At 45.0% G+C, this 26,541-nt stretch overlaps 1 protein-coding gene across 1 annotated transcript; it reads right to left on the bottom strand.

Annotated features, from left to right (window-relative positions):
• Positions 1-681: 681 nt before the first annotated feature.
• HAO1 (hydroxyacid oxidase 1) lies at positions 682-24,160 on the bottom strand. The gene is made up of 8 exons (XM_066177849.1): positions 24,022-24,160; positions 17,547-17,698; positions 10,809-11,064; positions 7,781-7,956; positions 7,213-7,304; positions 4,515-4,673; positions 4,167-4,236; positions 682-3,740 (listed from the first exon to the last, which is right to left on the bottom strand). Exons 1-8 carry the CDS (start codon positions 24,156-24,158, stop codon positions 3,670-3,672), a joined length of 1,113 nt encoding a protein of 370 aa, XP_066033946.1. The 5' UTR covers positions 24,159-24,160; the 3' UTR covers positions 682-3,669.
• Between the last annotated feature and the right edge of the window lie 2,381 nt (positions 24,161-26,541).

The following is a 26,541-nucleotide window of genomic DNA, read 5'->3' as shown; positions in this document are numbered from 1 at the left end:
CATTCGAAAAGCAGCAGGTCTCTGCTTCAAAGGACTGACAGGCAAGTGAGAGAGGGAGAGAGTGCAAAATCTGTCCTGAAGCTACAGTAACCTCCTCCTCCGCGTTTGATCTGAAAGGTCAAATGTTCTCCCAACCCTCGGCTGACTCCTGCCATCTGCTGAGCCACGCCTGCAGTCCTGCACCTCTGTGCTCTCCTCTGCTGAATTAAACTGCCAGGCTCTCGTGGCAAACATGTTCCCAGCACAGCCAAACCTGCTCAGAGTGGGCTTTTTCAGGAGGATATTGCTTTGTTTCTTTAGGAGAACCCTGCTCCCTGCATGTCCAGCCTCGATGTGATCTATCAGTTGTCCAGAAAACATAACAGGCTCTTTCACTGACCTTGCCACTTTGAAACAGATCAATTTCTTCAGAACTTAGTGCTAAAAATGTGTGTCTTGATCTCAGCCGTTGAGATCCCAAAGCAGGCCTGAAGCCTCTTCAAACCTCCTGAGTGTTTTCTACATATCCTGTGGAGAATGCCACCCTCTTCTACACACTCTTCAGTGGGTTTAACCCTCCAGGAGCTCACTGGGGCTGAGGACACAACTTTGTAGCAATGCTTCCAAAAAGGGAAACCTCTGAACTGCCAGCAGCAGAGAGATCCACATGCAAACTGAACATAAAACATCAGTGTGGAAGAGCCTGCCTCTCATCTGAGCCTCTTGGGAAGTCCCACTTTCTCCTCAAAAGCACAGGATCATCCTTCTCTTTCACACCCTCAGGTTTTGCTTTGGGTCTCTTCTCTCTTCACAAAACATGTGATAAATATTTTCTCATTAAGAGCTGCAATCTCCCTTTCCTGGGCATGTTCCTGGTCCATCTTGGGAGGTGGTTAGAGAACCCCATTCAGCTACTGATCATTCACCAGCCTCCCAAACCAGTTGGGATTTTTCTCAGTACCCAGCACACTAGCTGAGTGCTGTCTTTCTGGGCACAGAAGTATCACTCACTGTTCTCCCCTTATTAGTTTTTTTTTTTTCTATGTAGATAGTTTTTCTTTGTATTTGTGACTTAATATGGAGCCAAAGTAAAGCCAGAAAATGATTTTGCTATGAAACCCATCATGTTTGTTATTTGACATTTGGGTAGGCAATTCACTAAAGCATCATAAATGCAAAACACTTCTGCTCCCCTTTACTTCTGTGCCTGGATCTGAGAACTATGACTAATTGTTCCTAAAAGTTTGTTGGGTTCACTTGTTACTTAAGACAAATAATTTTCTACTTAACATACTTCACAAAGACCAATTTTTTTTTTTTTTTTTTTTTTTTTTTTTTTTTTTTTTTTTTTTTTGGTTATGTTACTTATGTTCTTCTCAGAAACACTCTCACAAACCATAGAAAGATCTACTATCACCTGTGTGTTCTGGCTTTTTCTCAGCTTCTCCAGATGAAGCAAGTGTGCAGATAGATTTATTTTTTTTTCCCTTAGCCTGGACATTGTTCAGCTATTAAAATGGTTGAGGGCACTCAGTCTTTAGGCTTTTTAACCCAAACCAAACAGAATTCCTACCTTTTTTTTAGAAATTTAATAATTTCAAAAAGTAGTTGTATTTGGGTGTCTCAAAATCAAAAGAAATTCTCTTCATTGTGGAATATTTTAAAAAGAGAACTCTACCAGACAAATTAATTTACTTTCTGTTAACAGTCTCACAGCCTTTAAGTATTTGGCTCTAATTTTGGTTTTTTAATACTTGTCTAGTCTTACTAGGGTTGAACTGGAAGGCAGTCAGATGATTCTCAGATAACAGGCAGGAAAAAACAATGTAAACCCCTTATCCCAGAGGAACTAGGAACAGTGAATTACGCACAAGTAACGAAACCGCTTTCCTCACCATCAGAACTTCTATTGAACCACAGTGTTTCAGAACTTTCCTCGAATCTGGTTGGGGCAAGGACAGGAAACTGCATCTTCTGAGCTTTAGAAATAGATCTTAAAGATGTAAACATAAGATATTATGCCCCTGTCTTTTAAGTAACATTTATATTATCTCAAATAAACAGTCTTGCTGCAGTTAGTCTGTAATTGACATCTGACAGAGTCCACATTGCAACAGATATGATAAGTGCAGTAAACAGCAGAAATTATGCTTCTCTGTGCTCTGAGAAACATTCATATTTCCTTGCACAGATAAACTTTATTTTGTTGCTACGCAACTCTCACACAACAGACCATGTTCTGCAGTAAATAAGAGTACAAATTTTACAACTGGAGGGCAAGCATGTGGCCTTTTGGGTTTTCTCCCCATTTCGAGTTCCAGCCCCAGCTTTAGTTCACATTATAATATTCCATCATTTCATTACAAAGCTGCCTCTAAACCTCAGTAAGGGATATTTCAAACTGAGCAAAGCGGGAGAGTCAGAATGCACGAGGCTGATGGGAAACAAATGGTGGAGCTGGTGATGTCAGTGAAACCAAAAAATTGAGGTTTTTTTCTCTTTTTTTAGTCTTCTTTAAAAATGAACATTAAATTTTCACAGCAAGATATTCAAAACCTGTGTGGCCTCTCCCTGCTTCCTGTAAAACTGCCATAACTGCAAGGGCAGTGAGACAGGTGAAGAGCTGCCCTTGGTTTTACCTAAGATGACAACAGTATAGTCTTACCTCTTTTGCTCTGTGCAGTTGCAAAATTTCTCCTGAATTCAGTGGATATTTGGATTGTTTAGAGAACAGAGGCACAGATCCTGCGTGTCTCTACATCCTCATCATGAGCAGAGTGAAGAACACTTAAGATTTATCTGACTTAGAAGTTTGCATGGAAACTCAATAGAGCCACTAGGCTCTTCCCAAGTCAGGGGTTAATGCCTCAATTATTCACGTTTCCCTTTTGAACATGGCTGCAAATTCTACAAACTCTCCCAGGTAGCATCAGCCTTCCCTTGCCACTGTTAGCAAATCAATCCAGGTGAAAAATGTGGCTTGGAGCTCCAGGTGGATGCAGCTGGCACAGTTTGGGCTGCAGGGATTTGCATTAGCCAACGATCTGACATACATCCAATACACACACATAACAGCTGTCTGATTGCAGAGGGGCTTGTGCCACTTAAACAGCTGAATTTCCCCAGTTTTCCCCAATTTTGCTTTGCTCTTTGGTTCTTTACAATGAAGAGTCCTCTGGGCTCCTACAGCCTACGTGCCACAAGCCCAGATGCTTATAAAGTCACTAGGGAAAGGACACTCTGTTCATAAGAAAGCAAGATTTAATCTCTACTATCCACAGTCTGGTTTCTCTAAACAGTGAGCAAGAAGCATCTTTTGCATTTTAAATTTCAGCATTTCTGTTTGCTATCAAAACATTTCTGTTTATAGTTTCACTTTAACAGCTAAATTACTCCCAGGCATGGAAATTAATTGTCAGCATTTGTTGCAAAACACATTGAAGTATCTATGCTGGTCTTCTATAAAGGCCCATCTCTAATCACACCTCCCAGTGTTGCAGCTTTCCTTAAGAGTCCGTGAAATTTGGAAACACCTGTAAAATTTGCTTTGAGTTCTTTCTTCAGCAAGTGATCTCCTACAGAGCAGAGCATTCCCTCCATCAGGATTGGAGGAGGAGGCCCACAGAGGGAATGCAGTTGGATTTTGTCTGGAAGCACAACAGGCAATGCACAAGGCAAGAGTCTTCAGACCTAAATCTTGGAAAACAATCCTTGATGTCTTCGGATCAGTGTCCTGCCAATTTCTTCTACTCTCCGGCATCCTGGAGGGGAAGTTGCAGATCAGTTCAAGCCCCTGATTTCCCAACCCACTTTAAGCCTTTTCTTTTTCTGCCTCATAAAAATCTACATTCTGTCAGATGAAACCCACCCCTTAGCGACCAAAGATTTGCCACTACTTTTCTATGGATTTATTGCTCTCCTTGTGAAAAAAAAAAACAAAACCAAAACAACAACAAGAACAACAACAACAAAAAACCCACAACCAACCCCCAAAATAATTTTTTCACCTAATCTACCCAGTTCCCCATTTATAAGGCAGAGGTAACAAGTCTTTTCCCCATTTCTCAATAGACTAACCTGTTTAGATCGCAAACATTCCCCTCATGCAAGTTGCTATAGCATCTTGCCTGGGGCAAATGAAAGCTCTGAGAAAATGTGATTATGGAGGGGAAATGTTGATGTCCCACCTGACAGTGCCATTGCCAGGCGGAACTCTTCCTTCAGCATCTGGAGAACTTCTTTTGCTCCTTCTTCACCCTGGGAGATTAGGAGACAATGTGAACTATTATGTGTACGTATATGTGTGTAGGTATAGACATATATCCATGTGCCAAGAAAAGTTTTATGCGCAAACATAAATACTGGGAGTTGGTCATGGCAAATTTTAGCAAATAGCAAATCAGAGGCTCTGGATGCACAGAGACACATCACAAACACGCTCCTCTGTGCACACAGACACACATATGTGCCTCTAATAAGGCTACGCAGTGAGTCAAGGGATCTAAAGTCATGCATTTGAGCTTATCCTCACTTACTTGATAAGCCAGTCCCCAGAGGACAGGTCTCCCAATGAAAACAGCTTTGGCACCAAGAGCCAATGCCTTGAGAACGTCCGTGCCTTTTCTTACACCACCATCCAGGAACACTTCCACCTTCCCCTCCACAGCCTCCACGATTTCAGGCAAGACATCAATCTAAAAGAGAGAAACCAGGAACACAGCTTGGCTGCTCCTGAAACTCTATTTATTTTTAAGCCAATTCTTCCACATAGGATGCAAGCTTTGCAGCAGCTTAATGAGCAGTTGCATGCCTAAATCTATACCCAAACAACACAGCTTTGTCTTGAGGACCGGCAGTGACTTTGCAGGGTAGAAGGTACATGCAAAGGTCAAATACATTTGGAGAGTCACGAAAACAGAACGAGGATCAGCAGGGTCTCACAGAATGTCCATCTGACTCCATGACACATATCTGACACAAGCCAGTATCTGATTCTTATGCAGAAAATACGAAACAGCTGCACTAAGGAAGTCTTTTGGTGGTGTTACCTCTCAGACTTCCAGTCTTCACTAGTTTGGGGATGAAATTGAATCAGCTCACTTTTTAAATAATCATCTTTGCTTCCCTGTTTAAATTTCCCATTCATTTATCCTGAGAGCCAGCTCAGGAGCCCAGAGGCAGGCCCTGTACCTATAGACAAGGAGTGAGAGAAACACAGGCCTGGAGGAACTTAAGAGTTGGCTGAAAAATTTTAATTAATGTATTTTGCCTTTTGAAAATGCATCTAATTACTGGAATGACTATAGAGAAAAACTTCTTAATATAAGAAAAAATCAACTTTCCTCTAAGTTTTGAGCAAGGTGGGAAATAATTTCATTAATGCACATGTGTGTTCCTTTCACTGAGCTCATCCCCTTTCTCAGCTTATCCCCGACACCAATGATACAAGTAAGTGGAGAAAGTATTTTTACTGTTCTCAAGTGACAAGTAAGTAACCAGGGAATTAAGTAATTCCTCTTGCCATGCGAGATGTCCCAAAGAAAGGATGAGCCTCCTGAATTCAAGCCTGGAGCATTAATTACAGGGCAACTTTTCCAATACAGCCACCTAAATAGTTCCTATTCATGAAAATCAGGAAAGGAACACCACCAGAAGCCAAGTATTCAAAAGACTGGAAACAGTGTGTGGAAGTAAGACAAAAGACACACAAATTCATGTCTTTCAAATACGGATGTAATTAATTTCCTTTCTAATGGATAAAAATTACTAGAAGATGGGGGGGGGGGGGGGACTTGAAAGTGCAGTTTGTTTTTAGATTTGGATTAAAATTTTCTTGACGTTTGGCACTTGCCGTGATTTCCCCCTCCCTTTGGTTTTGCTCTCTTGCCAGACATATTTTGGATCTATTTCCATATCCAGAGACCACTTTCTACATCCTGACAAACTGTACCAACATTAAAGTGCTCTAATAACTAAAGCATGATGCAAACCATAATTAAAACATAGATTTCCTCAATGTGTAACTAGACACTAGAAATATTGACCAGCCTGGGTTCAGGTCACAATCTGAAACACCACGAAACTGAAGCAAATTATTATGTTTCTAAATCAGAACCATTTAACATGATCTGATACAGACACATTATAAAAGCAGCATTCTGAAGTGTTGTTCTTTGTACCGTAAGTCCAGGGAACACATCAGCTTTAGCAGTTCTCCTCTGCCCTGTGGTGTGGCAAAGGAGTAACCCCTAACGAGGAGCTTGTAAATTTCTCTTCTACTGCAGCTGTAAAAAATAATTTGTATTTCTTGAGCTCTCACCGGTTCCTCACAATGATGTTTTTAACAAGCTTATACATTGTTGCTGTTGGATTACCTCACACACAGGCTTGCCCAAGAGTTTTAAATACCGGCAATGAAATTGGGGAATACCTTCCCAGGAGGTGACAAGAGGACCTGTTCCTCTCTCCCTTCAGGGAACCATCATGGAAAACAGGAGGGTTTTCATCGAGAACATATTGGAAATACTCAGAGAGGCACAACCGGGCTTTGATTCTCCTCTTTCATTCTCTTTTTATTTGTGCAGCTTTCCCACACCAAATGAAGCAAGATGAGTGATGACTGGAATTTTGGGGTTTTTCCTTCATCCTGAGCACATACTTTTTCATTTTCCTTTACTTTTTTTATTTTTTGCCGACTGAGAAATTCTCAAATCCCTTTCACCTTTGGAAAAGTCATGGGGTAGCACGACAAGGAAAAGGAAAAAGGAAAAACTGTAATTTAACCACTCTCTCCCTTTTCCAAAGGTGAAAATACTTGAAAGGAGAAAAATGGAGAGTTTCATTCTGCCTTTAGCTGTTCCTTAACTGTAATTTTTCAGAAGCCTCCAAAGAATATTAAAAGAGGAAAAACAACCCTAATACAACTTTCAGTGTGCTGCAAATGGCAACGAGGGATTTTCATAAAAGAATGAGAAAGACGAAATGAAAGAGGAGAGTGGAAAAAAATTTCTGAAAGATTTTCCCATTTGATCTACCAAGGAAAGGCTGCGTCTGACTTAGAGTATGATGTGACATACATAGAGAAGGGGAGAGAGGTTATTACTCATGGCTTAAGGCAGGGAACACTTATTCCAGGTTTGTCCTCCAGCTTCCACATGTTCAGAGAAAGGAAACAAGAAGCCAAAAGGCAGAGAAAATTAGAGATTACTGGAGCATACTGGCATCAGTACTCACAGTAGCAGGAACCCCATCAAGCTGTCGTGCTCCATGATTTGACACGAGGATCCCATTTACCCCAATCTTTACAGCTTCCTTGGCATCGTCAGCTAGGAAAAAACCCAAACAGAATGTGTCCTTCCACAAGTGGGAGCTTGTAGACACCACAATCAGGGAATCACTAAGAAAACCATTGTCAGCTCATGCAAAGCCACCTTAGGGCTTCAGCCTTCCAGAGCCTCACCTCAACACAAAAAGGTTTCATCTTTAAGAAATAAGACCAGAAAAGTAGTTTGAAGTGGTGGAGCAGAATATTTTATCCCTTTGGATCAGCAGCCACTTTGGTAGCTAGCCTTTATTTTCTGTTTTGTTCCAGAACTCATCAGTAAGAAATTCTTTTGCTGAATGATTTTGTCCACTGCAAAATTATTGGCACGATCATATTAATGGCGGCGTTGGTGACAGCACCAGGCACTTATTTAAGCAGCTGCTTCCACAACCACTTCCACTGGTGGGTTCCTAAGGGTGCAGAAAGAAGTGACAGCCCTTCCCTTGCCCTCCCCCAGGAAGCAGCAGAGCTACACACCCCTGAGGATCCCTTTCAGCACGATGGGCAGCGGGGTCAGCCCCCGCAGCCACTTGATGTCCTCCCAGCTGATGGTGGCATCGATGGCCTCAGCAACATACACAGCCAGCCCGCTGTTTTCTCCAAAGTCTTTCCCCGAGAGAATTGCCAGGTCACTGCTGGAGAAGTTTTTTAATCTAAAGTGACAGAAGACACAGAAAAATAGTCTGAGGGAGATTCGCTGTAGCCACGCTCGGTCCCAAATGCCAGCATTCGGTATACCTGAGTTAAAGCTTTGCTGCACTGCAGGGCAGGAGCAAAACCAGCTGGTCCTGGCACGTCAGATCCCAGTCCTCAGTGAGCCAGAACTGTTGGCTGATAAAGTATCTGATAATCAACATGAGCACTGGATCTTTAATGTCCCTTGTAACCAAAGCCTTTCTATCTTTCTGTGATGGTTTTGTGATGACATTGGGGCAAGTTTCTCTGGCCCAAGGTAACAGTCCTACTTTAGCAAAAGAAATATGGTTGGGTTTTGTTGTTTTTCAAATCCAGGGAATTCAGCTATGAGAGAAATAGGGGATCAGGGAGGTGGAGGGGAGAAGGAGGAAATGAAGTCTTCTTAAGCTCCATGAAATAGGTGGATGTGCATGAAGCCCTGCAAACAGTGCAGAATTTTCATCTGTCCAATAAGGCCAACAGCCAGCTTGTTTACCTTGTGTCCCTTCTGTACAGTTCCTTGTAAAATGTAGGCAGGAAAGGAAGCTCATGTGAAAGCATTAGCTGTTATTTGGGGTTTTCAGCAACAAAATCTCACAGGTTCTAGCACATCCATGTCCCAGTTGCCCTGCTCTTCTGAAACTGTGTCCTGTTCCACACTGGGCTATTTAATACTCACATTTCACATTTTGGGAAGTGCATGAGTGTTTTTGCATGGAACCTGGCTGGTTTCACTGCTGATTTCATGCCTGCAACAAGCAGCATTTCACATGGCTTTTCTGTTCAACTCCAGGCCCAGAAGCAAAAGAGAAAGGAGCGAGCTCTCAGCAAGATCCAGCTTTTCAGCTGTTGGTTTGTGGAGGGTGGGGTGCCCAGAGAAAAACAGAACCACGGATAAGATTATATAAATAACTGTTGTTTTTCTTGGCCTGGAAAATGCAGATCAACACTTGGATGAATGTTGCCTTACATACATCTCGGAGCACAATGGCACCTTGTTGTTGCTTTGAAACTTTGTTGAAAACCCGAAGCCAAGAAAAAGTTATCACATAAATGAGCAGAGCCCCGCACTAGGAGAGTTTCACCGCGGCCTCCGCAACAAAGCGCTGCCCAAGCGGCGCTCGGGAATCTGCAGCGATTAATTGGAACCTTTAAGGATTACTCCAATTTCATGTGATTTCACAGGGTTCACTCGAAACCTTGTTATATTTGGGCAGGTAGGGTCAAAGTGCTTCAGAAACGCTCTCCCACTTTCCTCAAATGTCATTGGGTTCTCGGACATTCAAGAACACCGCAACCCCAGGCCTTAAAATTCTACTGCCCCCCCAAAATAAGCTATTTAAATAATTGTTTAATTTTATCTTGTAGAGTAAAAGGTCAGTGTGTATTGATAATGTGTCAAACACAGATCTCTAGCACGATTGCAACGTGGGACATACAGATACCAGTGTGGTACATTTTCATGTTAGATGTGTTAGGGCTTTTTTTGCTTTCCTCCTAAAACTGTCCTTTAACACAGAAATCAGGGCAGAGTTCAGTTTGCTCTGTCAACTTGTATCTCTTAGCTGCAAGTACAAGCTCATGGGGGAGAGCCAACACCCAAGCTCTGGTGGGGGTTTTGCCGGTGAGATAGAGAATCAGATTCACTGCAGAACCCCATGGCTTAGCTTCCTTTTGAACAGTATGGAAATTAAGAAAAGCCTCCAGATGTGATTCTTGCTAAGTGCATGTGACATACAGTGTGTGTATAGTATAACACAACAGTCTTTGGACACATAGAACAATTCAATTTCATTGAAATGAATTTGCTTTTTTGTTGCTTTCACCCAGAACTCACCTCAAAGTTTATCTGCTTCAAAATACATTAAGCTGTCTTTTTCTTTTTTTCCCTCTGTCTCTCCATTTTTGTGTTCATTTTCATGCTCTAAATAATTCTAACATGTGCCATGGTAGACTGTGGTTGTTACCAAGACCTACATGCAAGAACCTCACAAGATTTTTAGCTTTAAGTGCTGGCTATCCCATCAAGTAAATATTCTTCCAGCCAGTCCTTGGCTGCTAGAACTGTGCCAGCACTTCAGCATATGCTTATCAAAGAAGTCTCTACAATCTATCAATTCATATTCACAAAAGGCCAGGCAAATCAGCACCCTTAAACACCATTGTAAGGTCAAAATTCTGGTTAAACTCTGTTAAAGTTGGATTTCTCATTGGCCCTGCAGTGGGGAGGAACTAGAATTAGTGCTGAAGTCAATCATGATGCCAGAAATTCTGAGACGCAAAATGTCCCAAAACACACTTTAGGGTAAAAATCGCCCTCATGTAGAATTCAGAAAGACTGGTATGCACATGTTTCTATATTTGAGTAAAAGAAGGGTTGATTTGCTCAAAAAGGGGCTCTGCACTCAGTAGCAATATGGCCCTGGATCCAGAGCAGTGTCACAGGACAACAGAGAAGGAACCATAACATCCTTTGGAAGGGAGTTTTGGCCCACAAAGTCCAGGCCCCTTTCAGAACCCAGCCCTTTCTGCGGCTGGATCCCAGCTCAACATCAGAGCAGGTCACTCCAGGCTATGCCCAGCTGAGGTTTGAAGATAGCCAAGAATACATTGCCACGTGCATAAAGAAATGCCCCGTATTTCTTACCTCAGCAGCCTGCAGCCTCACATTGCCCAGCACAGCCTCCCTGACAGTGTGCAAACAGCCAGGAAAGCTTAGTTGTGACCCAGAGCAGATCCCAGCCCGAGGCACAACTCCACAGAACTAGTGCCCAGGACACACTTCTCCCCCAGCAGCCCTGGCACAGTCCCACACGGGCAGCAGAGGTACCTGAGGTGCGGGGGGAGCTGGAACTTGTTGCGCACATCGGCGATGCGCCGGCCGAGGTACGGGGTGTCCACGGTGACGAAGATCCCTCTGTAGCCGGCTCTCTCCGCGCGCCTCACCAGCGACTCCGTCACCGCCCGGTCCTTGTACACGTACAGCTGCAGCCAGCGGAGGCCGGCCGGGGCGGCCTCAGCCACCTCCTCAATGGAGGAGGTGGCCCAGGAGCTCAGCATCATCCCTGTCCCTACGGCCTGGCAGGCTAGAGGAACACAGAGTGAGAGTCTCTAAGCAGGAGTGCTACAATAATGCATTTAAGGCTTCCAGCTTTTCGAATGTTGCCGCATCTTGCCTCCCAAAAATCACCCTCCGCACTGCCAACCCAGGCTGCACCGGCTAACCTCATACAGGTATGTTCTTATGAATCCATCACTTATTCTTTTTGGAGTAATCTGTCACTTATTGTAAAATAAAGGAAAACATGCTGCAAAACTCAAAAATGTTATAGAAAACCTTGTTTTCCTTGGTCTACCACAGTATGCATATTTTTAATGTAAACGGACCTCTGTCTCAAGACGTCATCCCCAGCCCATGGAGGAATTAAAAAGTGGTCTTTATGACAACATTTTATTAAATAAGGATTACAAGCCTCTTGGAGTGGAAACTTATGAGCAGCTTATTCAAATAAATTGGTTACACCCTCCCAGGGCCACCAGCTAGTTTTCCTTCACTGGAAATACAGCAGAAATCACCCAAACCTCTCTAGTTCATAACCATTCTGTTCCTCTCCTTAAATAACTGGACAGAGCTCCCTCTATGTCAGGAGTGCACGGGAGGGTTGAGAACCCAGGAATTGCAAAACCCTCGCATCAGATAAGGGAGAAATGTAAATGTTCAATCTGCCTTTAGGTATCCATTTTTTTTTCCAGTTCTTCCTTTTATTCCCAATTCTACCCCTACAGCCCTGTGGTTGCAAAAGCAAAAATGTAGTTAGAAACTGCACAATAAAACATTTTTGGTGAAGAGAAGATATAAATCATGGTATATTACCATATCCTTTCAACTTAGCTGCATATGTAGTAACAGAGAAAATAATGCTTTTCTCCTATTTAAGACTAGGTTTAAGCGGTTTGGTTCAATGAGAGTTCAGCCATTCCAAACGGGGTTATGGCATTTTCATGCAAGCATGCTCACAAAATTCCCCTTGTCTCTCCTGTAAAGTTCACAGCTCTCTGGTGAAGCACCAGCTCAACACACATAGTTTAGATCTCTCAGGCAAATCCAAAGTTCACAGACAACGTTTTTTCAAAGTCTTAGAAATTCCCAGTTCCAGTTTTGGTCGATTTGTGCTTGATCTTGATCATTTTAAAGGTTATTTGGCAAATTTCTAGACTTCTAAAACCATGAGATACAGAGACCTGAAGTGCTGCCAGGTTTGGTTGGGGTTTTTTCCTACCTTAAATAAGGTTTCTCTAAAAAAATACACTCCCACTTCTCACACATTTAGCTGCAGTTGTAGAAAACAGAAGCAACTCATTTCCTCTAACAACTGGATTTTACACTTCGCTTTTGGGGTGCTGCAAATTATTTATTATTTCAAATCAGTCCTACTACAGCCATATTCCCACAGGATGCTCTTGCTGCAATATGTGACATTTGCCAGAGTTTAAGCATGAGATGTTTTTGTAAACCAGCCTTTCCTCATGCCATTTCATGATTGCTCTGAGTTGTTTGTTTTTTATGGGTTTTTTTCCAGGTCATCTTTTAATCCTGAGCATTGCCTAAAGGACACAGGCACCCTTGTTGGGATTCATGACAGCGCAGAGAGCACAGCAGTAGCCACACACAGGCAGCTGGGGAAGTCCATGGAATCACAGAACAGTAAAGAATCTCTTCCTCATCTCTAATCCAAACCTGCCCTCTGGCAGCTTGAAGCCATTCACTCTCAGGGAACTCAACTGAAGTATTTTACGTAGCAACAAATGGGACAGGACGCACTTGGGAGCTCTAGTGGGGAACAGAGCAGTGACCTTTTTTTCATCCTGAAGCCTCAGAGCATCCTCCCCCAGCTGATGGGGCATCACTTCCTTACGTGGTTTGGGAAGGGTAGGGGATTTGTCCCTGTGGGCAGCTCAGAGGAAGAATACTTCAGGGAGAGCACTGGAGAGGAGCCCAGTTCAAGCTTGCAGATTTTGTTGGGGTTACCTTGTATGGGAATGGGAACTTGCTTTTTTCCTCTAGCTGGGCAAATTCCCATCATTTCCCTTTTAGGGGCATCTCGAAAGCTCAGCAGTCAAACTGCCCCACTGCAGGCATTTTTCCCAGAATCCACCAGTGACTCCACTGTCCCCAAGCTAAGGGCCAGAGGACATTCCTTGGGATCAACACAATGTCCTTTTGGCACAGTGGTATTTCTCAGGAGCAGCAGCCGCGTTCCTGGAGCCGTATCTCCCCAGAAACAGAATTGTTTAAAGAACTTCACATTTCTCTCTTGACAAACCACACTTGGCTGAGAGATCCCTGTCAGCCTCTCCTCCCTCAGCCCTTACAAAACCCTGCGTGCGAGCGGTGCCTGCCATCCTCTTGTTGACACAATGCGTTTTGTCAGCTGTGCAGGAGGGCTGGAGGGGAAGGGACACGTGGCCAAAATGGATCTGGGATCTGTCTGGCATGCCAGGCTGCCTGGGTGCACTTGCAGCACAAAGTCCTCTGGTCACGCCACTCTGGGGGGGAATCCAGGCCAGGTCAGCCCAGGCCATGTTGTCCCATGTAAATATTGTCCTCTCCATGACTCTGGGTTGATATCCACTTTCATATCTCAAAATTAACCTCATCTTCTGATCACCTCATAGGTAACAGGTGGGCACAAAGTCCCGCTGTTTGCACTGTGGCTGAGTGCAAAAATGAAATAAATGGCCAAATCCCTCCTTCCCAGTCACAAGCATGTCTGATGGGCACAAGAAGCCCAAACTTCAGTGCTCAGCAGCATCACAGAGATAAAAAGCACAGTAGCAACCTGTTAAGAGCCAAAGGAACAAAGGTGTTGCTCCCTCTCTAGTGGGAACGACAGAGCTGCCAGAAACTCAGCTAAGACAGGCATAAAAAACAGCTTTCCAGACAATACTCCTGTTCTCCATTTGGCAAAGCAAACAGTGCAGTCACATCACAGGTGATGGTGAAATCCTTCCTTCAGCAGCAGCCTGGAGAATGCTTCGAGTGCGGCTGCAGAGGGCAAACACAAAAACTTCAGCCCATAAGCAACTGTCGGTGACAGTTCTCAAAAGACCTGGCCAAGACAACAGTCGGGTTCTCAGCCTGATTTTCAGCCAGTCATGGAGAGGCCAGGCACTGCAATGCTGCCGTGGGGTGCAAACACAGGAATTTAAACTACCCAGTAAGTGCGATATGGAACACGCAGAAATATAAACACAAATCTCAAGAAAAGAGTGCTACAAATCTGTTTATAATCAATTAATGTTGCAAAAAACTGCTATTTCTTGCTGAGCAGCTGGATGGTGCACAAGATTTTGAGTCAGTGTAGTCGAGGTGGGTCCTGTTGACACGGGGACCACACTGGTTTGCAAGCTCAGCATGAGGTCAGCGTGGCAAATGAATGCCTTGGCATGGAGGAGCAGTGAATCCGCTGATGGACAAGCAAGAAAAAAAAAAGATCCCATAGAATCAGAAGAGTTCCATTGAAAAGTATTTAGAGAACAACCTTTTGCTCTTTAGTGGCTAAGATTATTCATCAAATTTGGCAAATATTTTTAGTCAAAGAGGTTGAAATTGGAGTGGGAAGGATGAGAAAAAAACACCTAAGTCAAAATGTCATGTGTTGATCTTTTCAAAATGGAAATGTTTTCTCCTGAGCTGACACTTTTGTTTCAAAACAGAACTATAGCTAAAAGCATTAGCCGGTAGGAAAATGAAATAAAAAATTATGTTTTGGATCAAATGAAACATTTCACTTAATCCAAAACAATTTTCCTCCCAATTTTTTAGTTTCTACTGAACAGAAAATCCATTCTTTGGAAAATTGCCACATACACTGATGAGCTACAACTAAAATGCCAGGAAATATACTTGAAGGAAGACCTAGAAAAACTGGGACAACTGCCAAAGTGCATGAAATTGTTTCAAGGACAAGAGAGCTTTCTCTGTAAGGAAGAACTCCTGCTACATTCAGATCTGTCAGAGAAAACTGAAGAGCAGCCTTGTAACAGCCAGCATAGACTTTTTAAAAAATTAATTTATTATTTTAAAGTCTAGCTATGAGGAGTACAAGTAAATCCTACAACCTGGATTTGAGGCTGAGCCAAGGTTTGACCATGACTGCAATTTATTCTGCCCAGAGTGGGGTCACTTAACCTTTGGAATAACTTACATGGTGTTGGCTGGCCTGTCACCAGCAACTCTTAAAATGACAATTGGATGTTTTTCCTAGAAAAGATCCTTTACTCATGCAAAAGAGCTGCCCGTGAAGGGGTGTTTCATGTGAGCTGTCCTGTTCTGGGAAGGTGCACGCTCCTCTCCACCAGCTTGGTTGCTATAGGAGAGCATCCCTTAGGAAGCAGCAACCCCCAAAACCCTGACAAGCCTCAGAGCAAGAAGTTATGAGGGCAGGGAGTTCTAAGGGACACCGTGACATGCCCTTGTCCCTAGAAGGGACATTTACCCTACACCACAGGCAAACCTGCCTGGAGATGCTGTCACTCCAGGAAATCCCTCACGCATTGTTCTCAACGCACCAGGATTTCAGGGAACGAGCTGTCATTGCTCTCTTCAGCACCCTGCCCTGCAGGTCAGCCTGGTGTGCACCAGGGTTATGTCTTGAGGTTCAAGGCCGGCCAGGCAGACTCGTGGCACACAGGGAGGCTCCTCTGGGAGCTGCTCTGCCCCAACACAAGGCCAGGGCTCGGGCAGGGAAGGGGCAGGACTCAGGCCACACTGTGCTCCTCAAGGATCATGGCCACGGCAGAGGCACCACCTCATACAGCACTTCCTGCACACCTCAGCCAAAACCAGCCAGGCTTATGGAGCGAGCACGCCAGGCTTTGCAGAAGCCACAGGACTATGGATAAGACTTCCTTGGCTTGTGCAAACCAGTGCAGCTGAAGCAGAAGCTGAATTAAAGCCACCAACAGTTTGCTCACTTAAACTCTGTGCTACCTCTGGAACAGATGAGAAGTTGGATGTGGCAAACCCCCTGATCCCGAGTGCCCCAAGTTTAAGCCAAATGTGTATTTTACAGCTAATTCCTGTCATCTTAGAAGGTCAAACCAAAATCTTGGCACTGAGTGTCCCACTCCACCTCTAACAGCACAAAACCAAAGCCATTTTTTTTTTCTACCCCACATGCCAATGCAATACAGAGGGTGTGATTTAATACTGCCCTCCTCTGAAAGCAATAAAAAATTCACCAGCTCCAATGGATAAGTTTACTGGACCACACATTCCAACTGGTGCCAGTACAGTGAGCTGGCCCAGCTTGAAAACACAGGAACATTAAATGCAATAATCATGTGTTAAAGTTTGAAAATGTGGTACTCAGCCTTATTGTACCACTCAACTTTGCATGCCATTGTGGACTTATGCCTTAAAATACGGCCAGGCTGCAGCATCGGTGGGAATTTTTGCTAAGAAACATCCATGAATTTTGTGTTTCAAATCTCGCTCTCACCATTGCATTAATATGTTTGCATTTAATGTTTCGGGGTTTCCTCCGTGCACAACCTGGCCCAGAAGTGATCCGCAGGAGCTGCCAGAGGACGGGACAGCACCAAGGCATCCGCCGGCCCTTCCCAAACCCATCCGAGGTGCTGGAGCGCCATCGCGTGGAGTGCGCCGGCCCTTACAAATGGGGAAACGGCGTCGGCTTCCCAATAAAGCCCTTGGGAAGGGGAGAAACGCGGCCCCAAGCCGCGTGTAAAATTGGAGAGGTGTGTTTTTCAGGGATAGCGCTGGAGGCTGTGCTGTAGCCCACCCCCGCGCACATCACACGATGAGAACTGAGAGCAGCTCCCGCTGCCGGGCTGAGAATTCGGCTTGCTTCACACCAGTATCTGCTGCATTGGGCATGGAAACGCTGTTAGATGAATAACCCAACCATGCACAGGATTACTTTTTTTAAATATCACTTTTTAGTTTTCTACTCTTTTCCTTTCAGCACTGGAGCACTGAAATGCAGAGCCCACACCTACCTCTTCCTCAGATTTGGTGCCTTCTACAGCTGGAGTTAAAGGAGTAGGCGACAGTCCCCCATCTGAATTCTGGTTAATTTCCTTTTAAGCTGCAGCCTCTGTGTTGGCAACATCTTTGTGCAGCTTCTAGCCCAGAGGGGCCCTTATCTCACTGCCTCCCTGGGATGCTCTCAAAGAGCTCTCTTCAAAGCAAGGATTTTTCCCAGGCAAACAGAGGCTGCAGAATTCCTAGAGTCAATTCTCTGATAGGAAGAGTATCGCTGTGACAATGTTTATAGTTACACAGAATGTATAGGTAGGTAGATAGATATTTTCATTTTTATACGCGACAAATGATTTCCCTCTTGCATCCTTCATTTCCCCCCTTCCCCTCGTTTCATGGAGAGAGAAACCACACTCAGGCGAGTGAAACGGTAAGAAACAAACACGGCAATCAGCCCGGTTACCCCGAGCAGTAGCTGAAATCCACGCAGGAGCCAGCTGGGCAGCCCAGGCAGCAGGCACAGCCCTGCCCTGTCCTTCTCCACCCCGTGGCAGGGCTCACCTCTGGCGGTCGCCGTCTCTCCGTGGGGGTGAGCCATGCGCTGCATGGCGGTGGCGGCCACGCACACGGGCACGGTGACTCTCTGCCCCAGGACAGAGGTGGACAGGTCCATCACCGACACGTCCTTGAGCACCCGGGGGTACAGCTTCCACCTGGCACACACACAGATAAACTGAATTTCAAACGGCTGCAGCGTGGGGGGAGTTCACAGTTCCCAATGGGCAAGAGCAGGTTTTCCTGCGGTCACAGAATCCCACTGTGTCATCCAGAGCTGCAGCAAAACCCCTGCAGGGCACAAAACCTGGAGGAAACAGGCAAGAAGGGACCAAAGGGCACGGAGGGTGAAAGAGGCAAAGACCCCCATAACGTTATTGGCTGGTATTGTTTGAAAGGGAAGACAGGAGCAAACATTGTTGTAGAAAATGAGGCTCAAGGTGAGTCTCAGGCCCCTGAAAGCCTCGAGGCAGTACTGGGTGCCAGACGCTGTGTGCAAATGGCAGAAGTCATCAGCCACCCTCAGTTATCCCTTCGATGGACTAGGGAAGCAAAAGACACGGGATTTTTGGATAACACAAGCCTGGCCTGCATGCTTGGGACTCCCTTTTCCAAACCAGGGCAAACTGAATCACACTTAACCTAAAATTAGTTTACTGCAGCCAGGCTGGACACCACATCTGCACACACAGAAATTCACCTTTTTTTTTTTTCCCCTCCCCACACAAAACAGCATCACGAGATCACGATCCCTACTACGGGGTCAACTAGCCACCATAACATCCAAAGTTTTATGAGGAGGGTTGCATTCCTGGGGATACCTGTGCCATGGGACTTTCCTCCATCATCCAGGTGTTGTCACAGCACTGCCACCACTAGAAGCCACAAGAGGGGGTGCAACACCTGGGGCTGGCCAAAGCCTCCCTGCAAGCACCAACCTCTCACTGAGACCGACCTCCCTCCCTCCGAAAGGGCTCCCATGACCCCTGAACTGTAATTACAGAGAAGAATTAAAAATGTATGGTCTAATATTGCTGAACTTGAGCAACTGCTCAGCACCAGAATGCTCGAGACTGAAAATAACATAATTACCAGCATGGAGAGAGAACCAGAGCCACTGCTACCCTCTGACAGGGAGTAGGGGAGAGCTTGAGCTTGTGTATTAAAATGACAATTCCGGGGGAAAAAGACAAAATCTCTGTTTTATAGAAAGATCAAGAGACATTTCCCCAAAAAGCCTGGGGCAGAGCCAGGGTGAGACCCACCTTTCTGGAGGCTTGGAGCTTGGGGCCGTGCCAGCTCTCCAGGCAGTGCTCCCCAGGGAGGAGAAGGATGGTTATGATGCTTGGAAGGAGATGTGTGGCTGTGGAAGTCAGCTGTGCTGCTCGGTGCCAAGACACACAAGGCAGGAACATCTCCTCACACTTGTTTTCATGCCATTGTAACACTTTGTTATTTTTCAGGGGAGGATGGGCTGAGGGTGGGACAAAGAAAACATGACTTCTTTCTCTCCCTTTTTTCCCTAATTCTCATTCTGAAGGCTTCCACTCTGCTCTGAGGTATCTTTTCCCAGCAAAGAAAGAAAACAAAAATCCCTTTATAACCTTGCTCATTTATGCAGCCAAACCCAAAAGCATAAAGGATGTGAAGCATCTCCCTGTTCCCCAGGTTCCTGGTTTCTCTGACCTGTCAGATTGTTACCTGCCACAGCTGGCCTGTGAGGGTCTGTCCTGAGGTACAACATCCCTGTGGTGCTTTCAGCTGGGAAGAGAAACAGGAGGAGCCAAAATCCTCCCAGCAGTGCATGCAAGAAAAATGACGCAGTCCCAAGCAGAGATCCCTTATCAGGTCACATCCTGTGCACCAACATCCAGTCAGTGCTCCTGATCCAAAACTGACTGGTCCCACAAAAGACACCAAACAGGTTCACTACCTGAGTATCATCATCCTTTAATAAAACCTGATCTTGCTTTGGAAACTCGGGTGTTTCCAGCTCTGAGTTTGACAGATACTTCAGACCAGGCATTGTCTGGACAGGGAAAAGTCCTTAACAGCAGCAAGGAAACCTCACAGGCAGCATTTCCCAGTCACCAGGGCACACATTCATTCGGCTGCCACACAACACCTGCTTCCTCCAAGTCATCCAGTGAAACACTTCCTGCATTTTTTGGATAAAAACTTGGAAATTTTAATTTTTTTTTTTTTTTTTTAGTTCATCCTCTCCTCATCACCCACATCTTTTCCCAGCCAAGTCCACACTCGTGTGCTGCAATCAGCAACTGAGAGTGAATGCATCCTTCTTCCCAGCTGGAAGCGGGAGATGCCGCAGTGGGGAAGGCAGCGAGAACTGCCGATTTAGGCAACTTCAGCTAAAAGCTGTTCTGAAGGAAGGATTAAAAGGAATGAAGGGGGATTAATCTTTTGGGTTTTTTCCTTTTTTCTCCACGCTCAAAAAAATTTCTGATTGTAAATTATCTTGCGGTGGGGCAAGCGGCTTTCTGGCTGCTTTCAGCCAGGATAAACATTGAAATTTTCAAACTGCACCATATTTTCGAGCAGCTCCTCTTGTTCCTCCCAAGTTGTCCCAAATCCCCTCATGCTGCAGGGCAAGAAGCACATTTGGGAAAAGACACACCGCTCAGGCCAAGCCTCTATCATAAACCCAACCCAGTTTGCTGTGCCCTTCTCTTCTCCTAGAGTTCGCTTCCTTTCAGAAGGAGCAGGGGCTGCTGCTGAGCCGGGCTAAGCAAGAGATGCTTTTCCTTGGGGAAAATTATCTTCCCCCAGCACGTCTTGCCATCCGCACTCTTTTCGTGGTGCGTTGGGAATCCGAGGTGAAAGACATCACAACAGCATAACTAAATTATTATTCTAAGCATTCCTTTCCTTTGTTCCCCCTAAGTTCCCCCACTTGAGTGACCCAGTCGCACTCCCAGCCTTGCTTTTTTAACCAATGTTTAGATTACTTCTGTGGCCATTTTAATGCCCTTCACTGCCATAAGGTGACACCACTCTTGCAGAAAGCCTGCACTGAAGCTGGCACTGCTGAAGCAGCAGCTGCTGTTCCTTGCACACGACAGAACAAGGCAACTTCTCCCAAGGCCTCTGGGAATTCCGTGGCAGGGCGGATTAGCAGGAGCCTGCTCCTACACACACCGACCTCCCCCTTCCTTGGCATGCCGAGAGGGGAGACTCCAGATTGATTTCCTGAATGCCATCGAGCTAAAGGCGTCCTGACCTTGTCACAAAAATCTCTTCTCCATTCAGGCCCCTCGCTTCTGTGACAACTCGGGAGGCGATCTCAGCTCCAGACGGGGCTGGGAGAACACTCAGCACTTCAGGATGCAGAGCAAACCCAGGCTGAAGGCAGGCAGACACCACAGGGAATGACATATGCTCTGCCATCCCAAATCATCCTTTCCGGCCTTAATGCCTCACTTCTGCCAGGGCCATTTGAGAACTATGAATAAGAAATAATAAATACTTCTCTGGCCTCAACAGGAACACACTGCTGTCAACATCCGAGTGCTGGTTCTTCCCTCAGTCCCAGAAGAACTGGGAGCTGGGGGAGAGTTGTGGTACCTGGTGTTAAACTCATCTTAAACACTGTCCTTGTGGAAGCAGTTTGTACTCTGGTATCTGATTACACAAAGTACCTCAAGGTCAAAAGGCCAAGACGTTCATTTTATAATCCAATGGGTATGAATTGTGCTGCTCCAAAAATTGCATGGAGTATTCCAAGGATACTGCAGGATCCAACAACACAACCATCCATTAGGGTTAGTTCTTTATAACAATAGTAATATTAGTTCTTAATAACATCTATTTATTTCTTCAGAAATGAAACCATTTGTTTGCCAAAAAAAAAAAAAAAAAACCACCAAAAAACTCACAGATGAATCCAGCACTGGTTTTCCACCATTACACCTCACCTGAATAATCCTGCACCATAAAGCTACAGGCTAACAATTCCTGCTTCTGGTTCAGTTCTGTGCTTTCTCTTCCATTTAAACTTATAAATAATTAAGAAACTGCAAACTTTAAAAATCAGACTGAACCCTGCAACTAAGCTTCTGACAGTGGAAATCAATGGAAAACGAAGCTGAACATACTCCTATCTTTCACAAAATTATCTAACTTGCTGATCTTTGTGCCTCAGGGGTGTAAAGTCCATCTGACTTTATATTTACCTACAAGCTGCAGTCAGGAACAAGCAGAAACATCAGGACTATGTGAGGGTCAGAGTGAGCAGCACTTCCCCATCTGCAACAGCAGGACCATGCTTCTCCCAACAGCATCCAAGGGAAAAAGAAAGGTTTTTCAAAGTCCCTTCTGTCAAATAGGTCTCATAAACCAAAATATTATGAAGCCTTTATGGCAGGTTCTACCTTTTAGAGACGTATTCCCAGGAAGCCATTGCAAACATGGTCTAAGGACTGTTAATGGCAGCATCCCACATGCTGAGAAAATGAGATCTTGTTTTATTTCAGATAAATATAAAGGGATAAAGGGAGGGAGAGCAAAGAGAGAAACACCTCCCAGTCCCTTCATGCCCACACTGCTGAGGGGCAGGGGCCCAGCACACCAAATGAGGGACTTTCAGCCACACCAAATGTCACTGATTTCTTGTAACATCTCAGGCCATTCAAGGCACTGCTAATGAGCATCTCCTTCAGTCCTAGGCTGCCTGCAAACACCACAGTTTTGAAAACCTAAAACTGGAGGGTTTTTTCAAAAATCTGACAGAAGAGTCAGGAAAGATGAGGTAAGCCTGAACCCCACAGGCAACCAGCCCCATGTAAGGAGGTCTCATCAGAGGAATCCATCCCTGTGGCAGGAAACAGCTTCAGAGCAGAGCTGCCCTTATGTCCCTGCCAACACCCAGCTCTGCTGATGCCAGCACAGCAAGGGACGTGTCCAGCTCTTTGTCAGGCTGTCTCTGGCAGCCTTAGATCCCCCCTCATCGTGATTAGCTTCAGCGGTTACAAGTAAAACCTTCAATGCTCCCGCAGTTTATTGCCTGCAAGTACTCCCTTGGAGTGTCCTTTCCTTAACGTCTCATTTTGGTTTTATGAGGGCAAGTAACATCAGAGCATCTGGAAGCATTAAAAAAGGTACAATAAAAATGAAGTGAGCCCTACTCCATCCCCTCCTGCTCCTATTCACTCCTCAGGGCAATCTTTTGGCTTGTGTTTGAGCAGGGAAATTTCTGTGATGGCAGCTTCCGCATGGAGCTAGGTGGTCTGGAATAAGCAGTGGAGGCAAGTTGTCTTCCCTTGACATTATAAAGCTTTTCTATGTGTGTCCTTAAAATTAAGGTTCTGGGCCCTTGGAGATCCTGCTAAATGAATTATCACAGAGTTTTCTACAACCTTCAACTTGCATCAGATTTCCAGCTGAATGGCCCATAGGCTGTGGAAAAGCAACTGGAGCGGTGAGTAGGATTGCAGAAAAGCAAAGCAGGGAGGGAGAAAGACTAAGGATAAACCAGGAAAATCACGGCTTGGTTTGTTAGACTGAGAGGAACTAAAGACAAAGCCTTTGCAAAGACAAGAGCAGGGGGTTAAACTTCTGCACCAACACAGCCCCTGAAGGAAGGAGATGTCAGCAGCTGTTTGAGCAGCTTGACTGGGCTCAGCTGGGCTGAGGGGAGCAGCCTCCAGCTGCCTCCTTCCCTCTGCCCTGCTCAGGGACATTTGGGAGTAGGGAACCAACTGATGTGATGCCAATTGTGACACTTCCACTGAATCCCCACAGCAAGTGCCCACTGACTTTGTGCTGATCTTCTCCTTCTGAGGTTAAGGGTGACCTGAGCCCAGGTTTTGACAACAGTTCAGGGGGTCAGTCTAAGTCAAAACTGGTTTAGGACAGTTGCCAGCATTTACAGTATCTCCTGGTGAAGGGCTGACCTCCTGCTGGAAACTCCTGAGCACAGCTGGGCCACCCAGGACTGAGCCCTGGCTTTCCCAGCTCACCCCAGAGCTGGGAAATGCAACTCCTTCCTGCAGGGCCCTGCAGCTCTCATCTGGCAAGGCCATGGAACTAATACAGTTTAGGAAATCTAAGGAAAATGCAAAACTGACTAAGGACCTAAAAAGTACAACCTCACCCCAAGAACCCCTTGCTGGCACTATAACCCCAAATGTAGAAATTACAGTTTCATTGGCTTATTAAAGATTAGAGCTGAAGGACTCTGGAGAGAATTCTGTTAACAAAAGAACCCAAAAGCAGGCAAAGTTAAAATGGTGCTAATGGATTTTAGGGACTGCTTTTTGACAGAAAATGTTAGGTGGAGGAGTGAAAGGGGAGAGGGAGTTGTCCTGAAAAATCAGTTCTTCGAGGGTTTTTTGCTAAAATAGAAAGAAGTTGCAGAAAAGTTGAGTTTTGTTCACAGAGAAAAATCTAAAATTGCACCAGATCTACCAATAAAGCAGAACTTACACCCCCTGCCTCCCACCCCAGCCTTCAATCATCCTCCTACCTGGAAAACGCTGCGACATTATCTGCCAGTGTTTCCTGGTCATCCGCCCCAGATCGGTAATAATCGTACACGGATTTGGGCAGAAAGGTTTTAGCATACTCCTCAAAATCTGCAATGCACACTGGCTTGCCAGACATGTTTGCAGATCTCACTGGGTTAGTTTATTCCCACTTCCCACTCTTTTAAACTCTGGAGTTTTGCCTGTAAATCATTAATATGAGACCTCATCAGGATTCAATTTATTTACAGTACCGCCCCCCCCCCCCCAAAAAAAAAATAAATAGACCAACTTGTCGTGTAATATTGGACTTCGGCACCATCTTTTAGTTCATATGGTCAAGGCCAACATAGAAAATAACAGAATAGAATATGGTAAAAAGAGAGAAAATGAGTAAGCAAGGAAAGAAGTATATAGTTAAACCTCCAGTATCAGGAATGCACATTCCCCTCTGTCATCCAAAATATCCAGGAGACTGAAAGCAGAAAGAGTTTGCTCACACCCAAAAAGCAAAATCTTGATTTAGAGGATTTCGAAAAGCAGGTCCCAGCCTGCACATTTAGAGTAGCACATAACAGAGGTGAGATTGCAGTTATTTCCATTAGAATCCTGGATTGCAGAGACCCAGCTGCCAGACATCTTTGGGCAAACAGCTCCTGATTTTCAGGTAATTCCACCTCCACAACCCAGAGGGCTCTCGTTATTCTTAAAATGTTAAGGAGTCAGATGCACTCACCGGCTGGAAATAAAATCATCTTATCAAAGAGACCACCCTCATCCAAAGTGTAACAGACTTGGTTAACATTTCTTGATTTCTCCTTGTTTTGAATTTTAAAAAATATGCAGTTTGCAACAGGTTTACAGTAGTTTTTTTGACAGGGAAATTGAAGTCTATCACGTGTATATAATTCAGTTTTTCAGCTGCAGACTGCACATTAATATCAATTTACACACAATTACACCACGAGGCATTTGTCACATACCAGTGTCAGAAACAATTCAAATGCAAACTGCTTTAACCTTGGCATTTCGCTGCGCTTGCAGCAAAAAACTGGGGACACGTCTGCTTGTGTTTATTTAAAGTTTGCATCATCTGTTCTAAAAACAGGTATTTATCCTGGAGCATGAGACAGGAAGTGCTGCGTGATAGCTGAGTATGTGCAGCTGAACTCAACCTTAATGAACTCAGAACGTTTTGATGTTGGGAAGTTGCAAAAATTTCTGGAGGTAACCATAGTGTTGCACTGCTGTTCCCCTCTCCTCATTCTATAATGTCAGTATTGTTCAAAACTCTTCCCACCTTGAGATTTCTTTTTCCGCTTAGATGCTTCTCTGCCACGTTCACAGGATATTGGTGATTTACTTCAATTGCCATTATTTGCTACTCAGGCTGCAAGTTCCTCCTCCCTCCCCTGTTGCGAAGTTCCTCAGGTGCCACCCTTTACGGATCGTCCCACATGTGCCAGTCACACCCAAAGCCCCTCTGGGACCACTGAATTCCTGCTGCAATCCAGACAACACACCTCGGGAAGCTCCACAGAGCTCAGAGGTCCAACTGGAACTGGAGCCTCCAGCAGGATCCACCACTTCCCATGCTGGCCAGCTGCTGAGCTGGACTGAGGTGGAAGGTGCCAGTAGCAGCACAAGGGAAGCAAAACTAAGGAAATCGTGAAAGTTAATGCCAGGTCATCCCCAGCACATCTGACACCAGCATACTCAGCTTTCCTCCAAGTAATTGGCTCCTTATTTTAATGAATCTCTCTGGATGAGATTTCCTCTGGCTGCTTAATGAGGCATCAGCTCTCTGACCTTTAACCCTGGAGCCAAGGAACAGCATTTTGAGTGTACAGCAAAGAGTTTGCCCGAGCAACCGCACAAACCTCACTGCCACAGCTGATGTCAAAAAACCCAACAGAGTCAGGGTAGTGTGAACATCCCTCCCCACATCTCCTGCTTCTCCCTTGTTCTTTGGCAGGAACTACAAACAGAGAGTGGGGTCACAACTGGAGCTCAGCTGAACCAGGCTCTTGCAAAGCAAATTTCTCACTGTGGTTCAAAAAGGTCAATCACAAACTTGGGCTGAAAAACCCCACAGAGGGTTATAGAACAGAGACACAACTTGTGGATTAGAAAGCACTGCTGGCAAAAGACAAAACTACTTCAGGGAAAAACCACAACATGCTTGTCCTGATGTTTGTTACTTGCTAGAAAGGGAGACTTTGCACAGCATTCCAATCTGGACCTGTGTCCTTCTGCGGGATCAGAGAGACAACATCAACAGTCTCCTGTCAGCACATGAAAACCTCAGGGGAAAGATGACCCAGCTGGGACTTTTTCCCTTTAGTTAACTGCAATAAAGATTAACTGAAGTTAACTGCAGCATAGAATTCAAGTATTTTAACATTCAAGCCATTGCCCATTTCTCAAGACTGTTGTGCAAAGCTGTTTTATCAGGTACCTTATGTAAGTAAGACAGTTGTTTTGGCTTCCAAATTCCCCACAAACAATTTCTCCAAATAAAG

This window comes from Chamaea fasciata, unplaced genomic scaffold, assembly GCF_029207755.1.
Source record: "Chamaea fasciata isolate MVZ Bird 193981 ecotype frontalis unplaced genomic scaffold, bChaFas1.0.hap1 SCAF_3, whole genome shotgun sequence".
NCBI lineage: Eukaryota > Metazoa > Chordata > Aves > Passeriformes > Sylviidae > Chamaea > Chamaea fasciata.
This window is presented reverse-complemented; position numbering and strand designations above follow the sequence as displayed.

Excerpts from the sequence above, each read along its gene's own strand:
- HAO1 (XM_066177849.1), bottom strand. The coding sequence starts at position 24,158 with ATGTCTGGCAAGCCAGTGTGCATTGCAGATTTTGAGGAGTATGCTAAA. Across the intron at positions 4,674-7,212 it reads TTGATGGGGTTCCTGCTACT|ATTGATGTCTTGCCTGAAAT; the intron begins GTGAGTACTGAT and ends TCTCTCTTTTAG. Across the intron at positions 3,741-4,166 it reads CCTGGCAATGGCACTGTCAG|GATGCCGGAGAGTAGAAGAA; the intron begins GTGGGACATCAA and ends CTTCCCCTCCAG.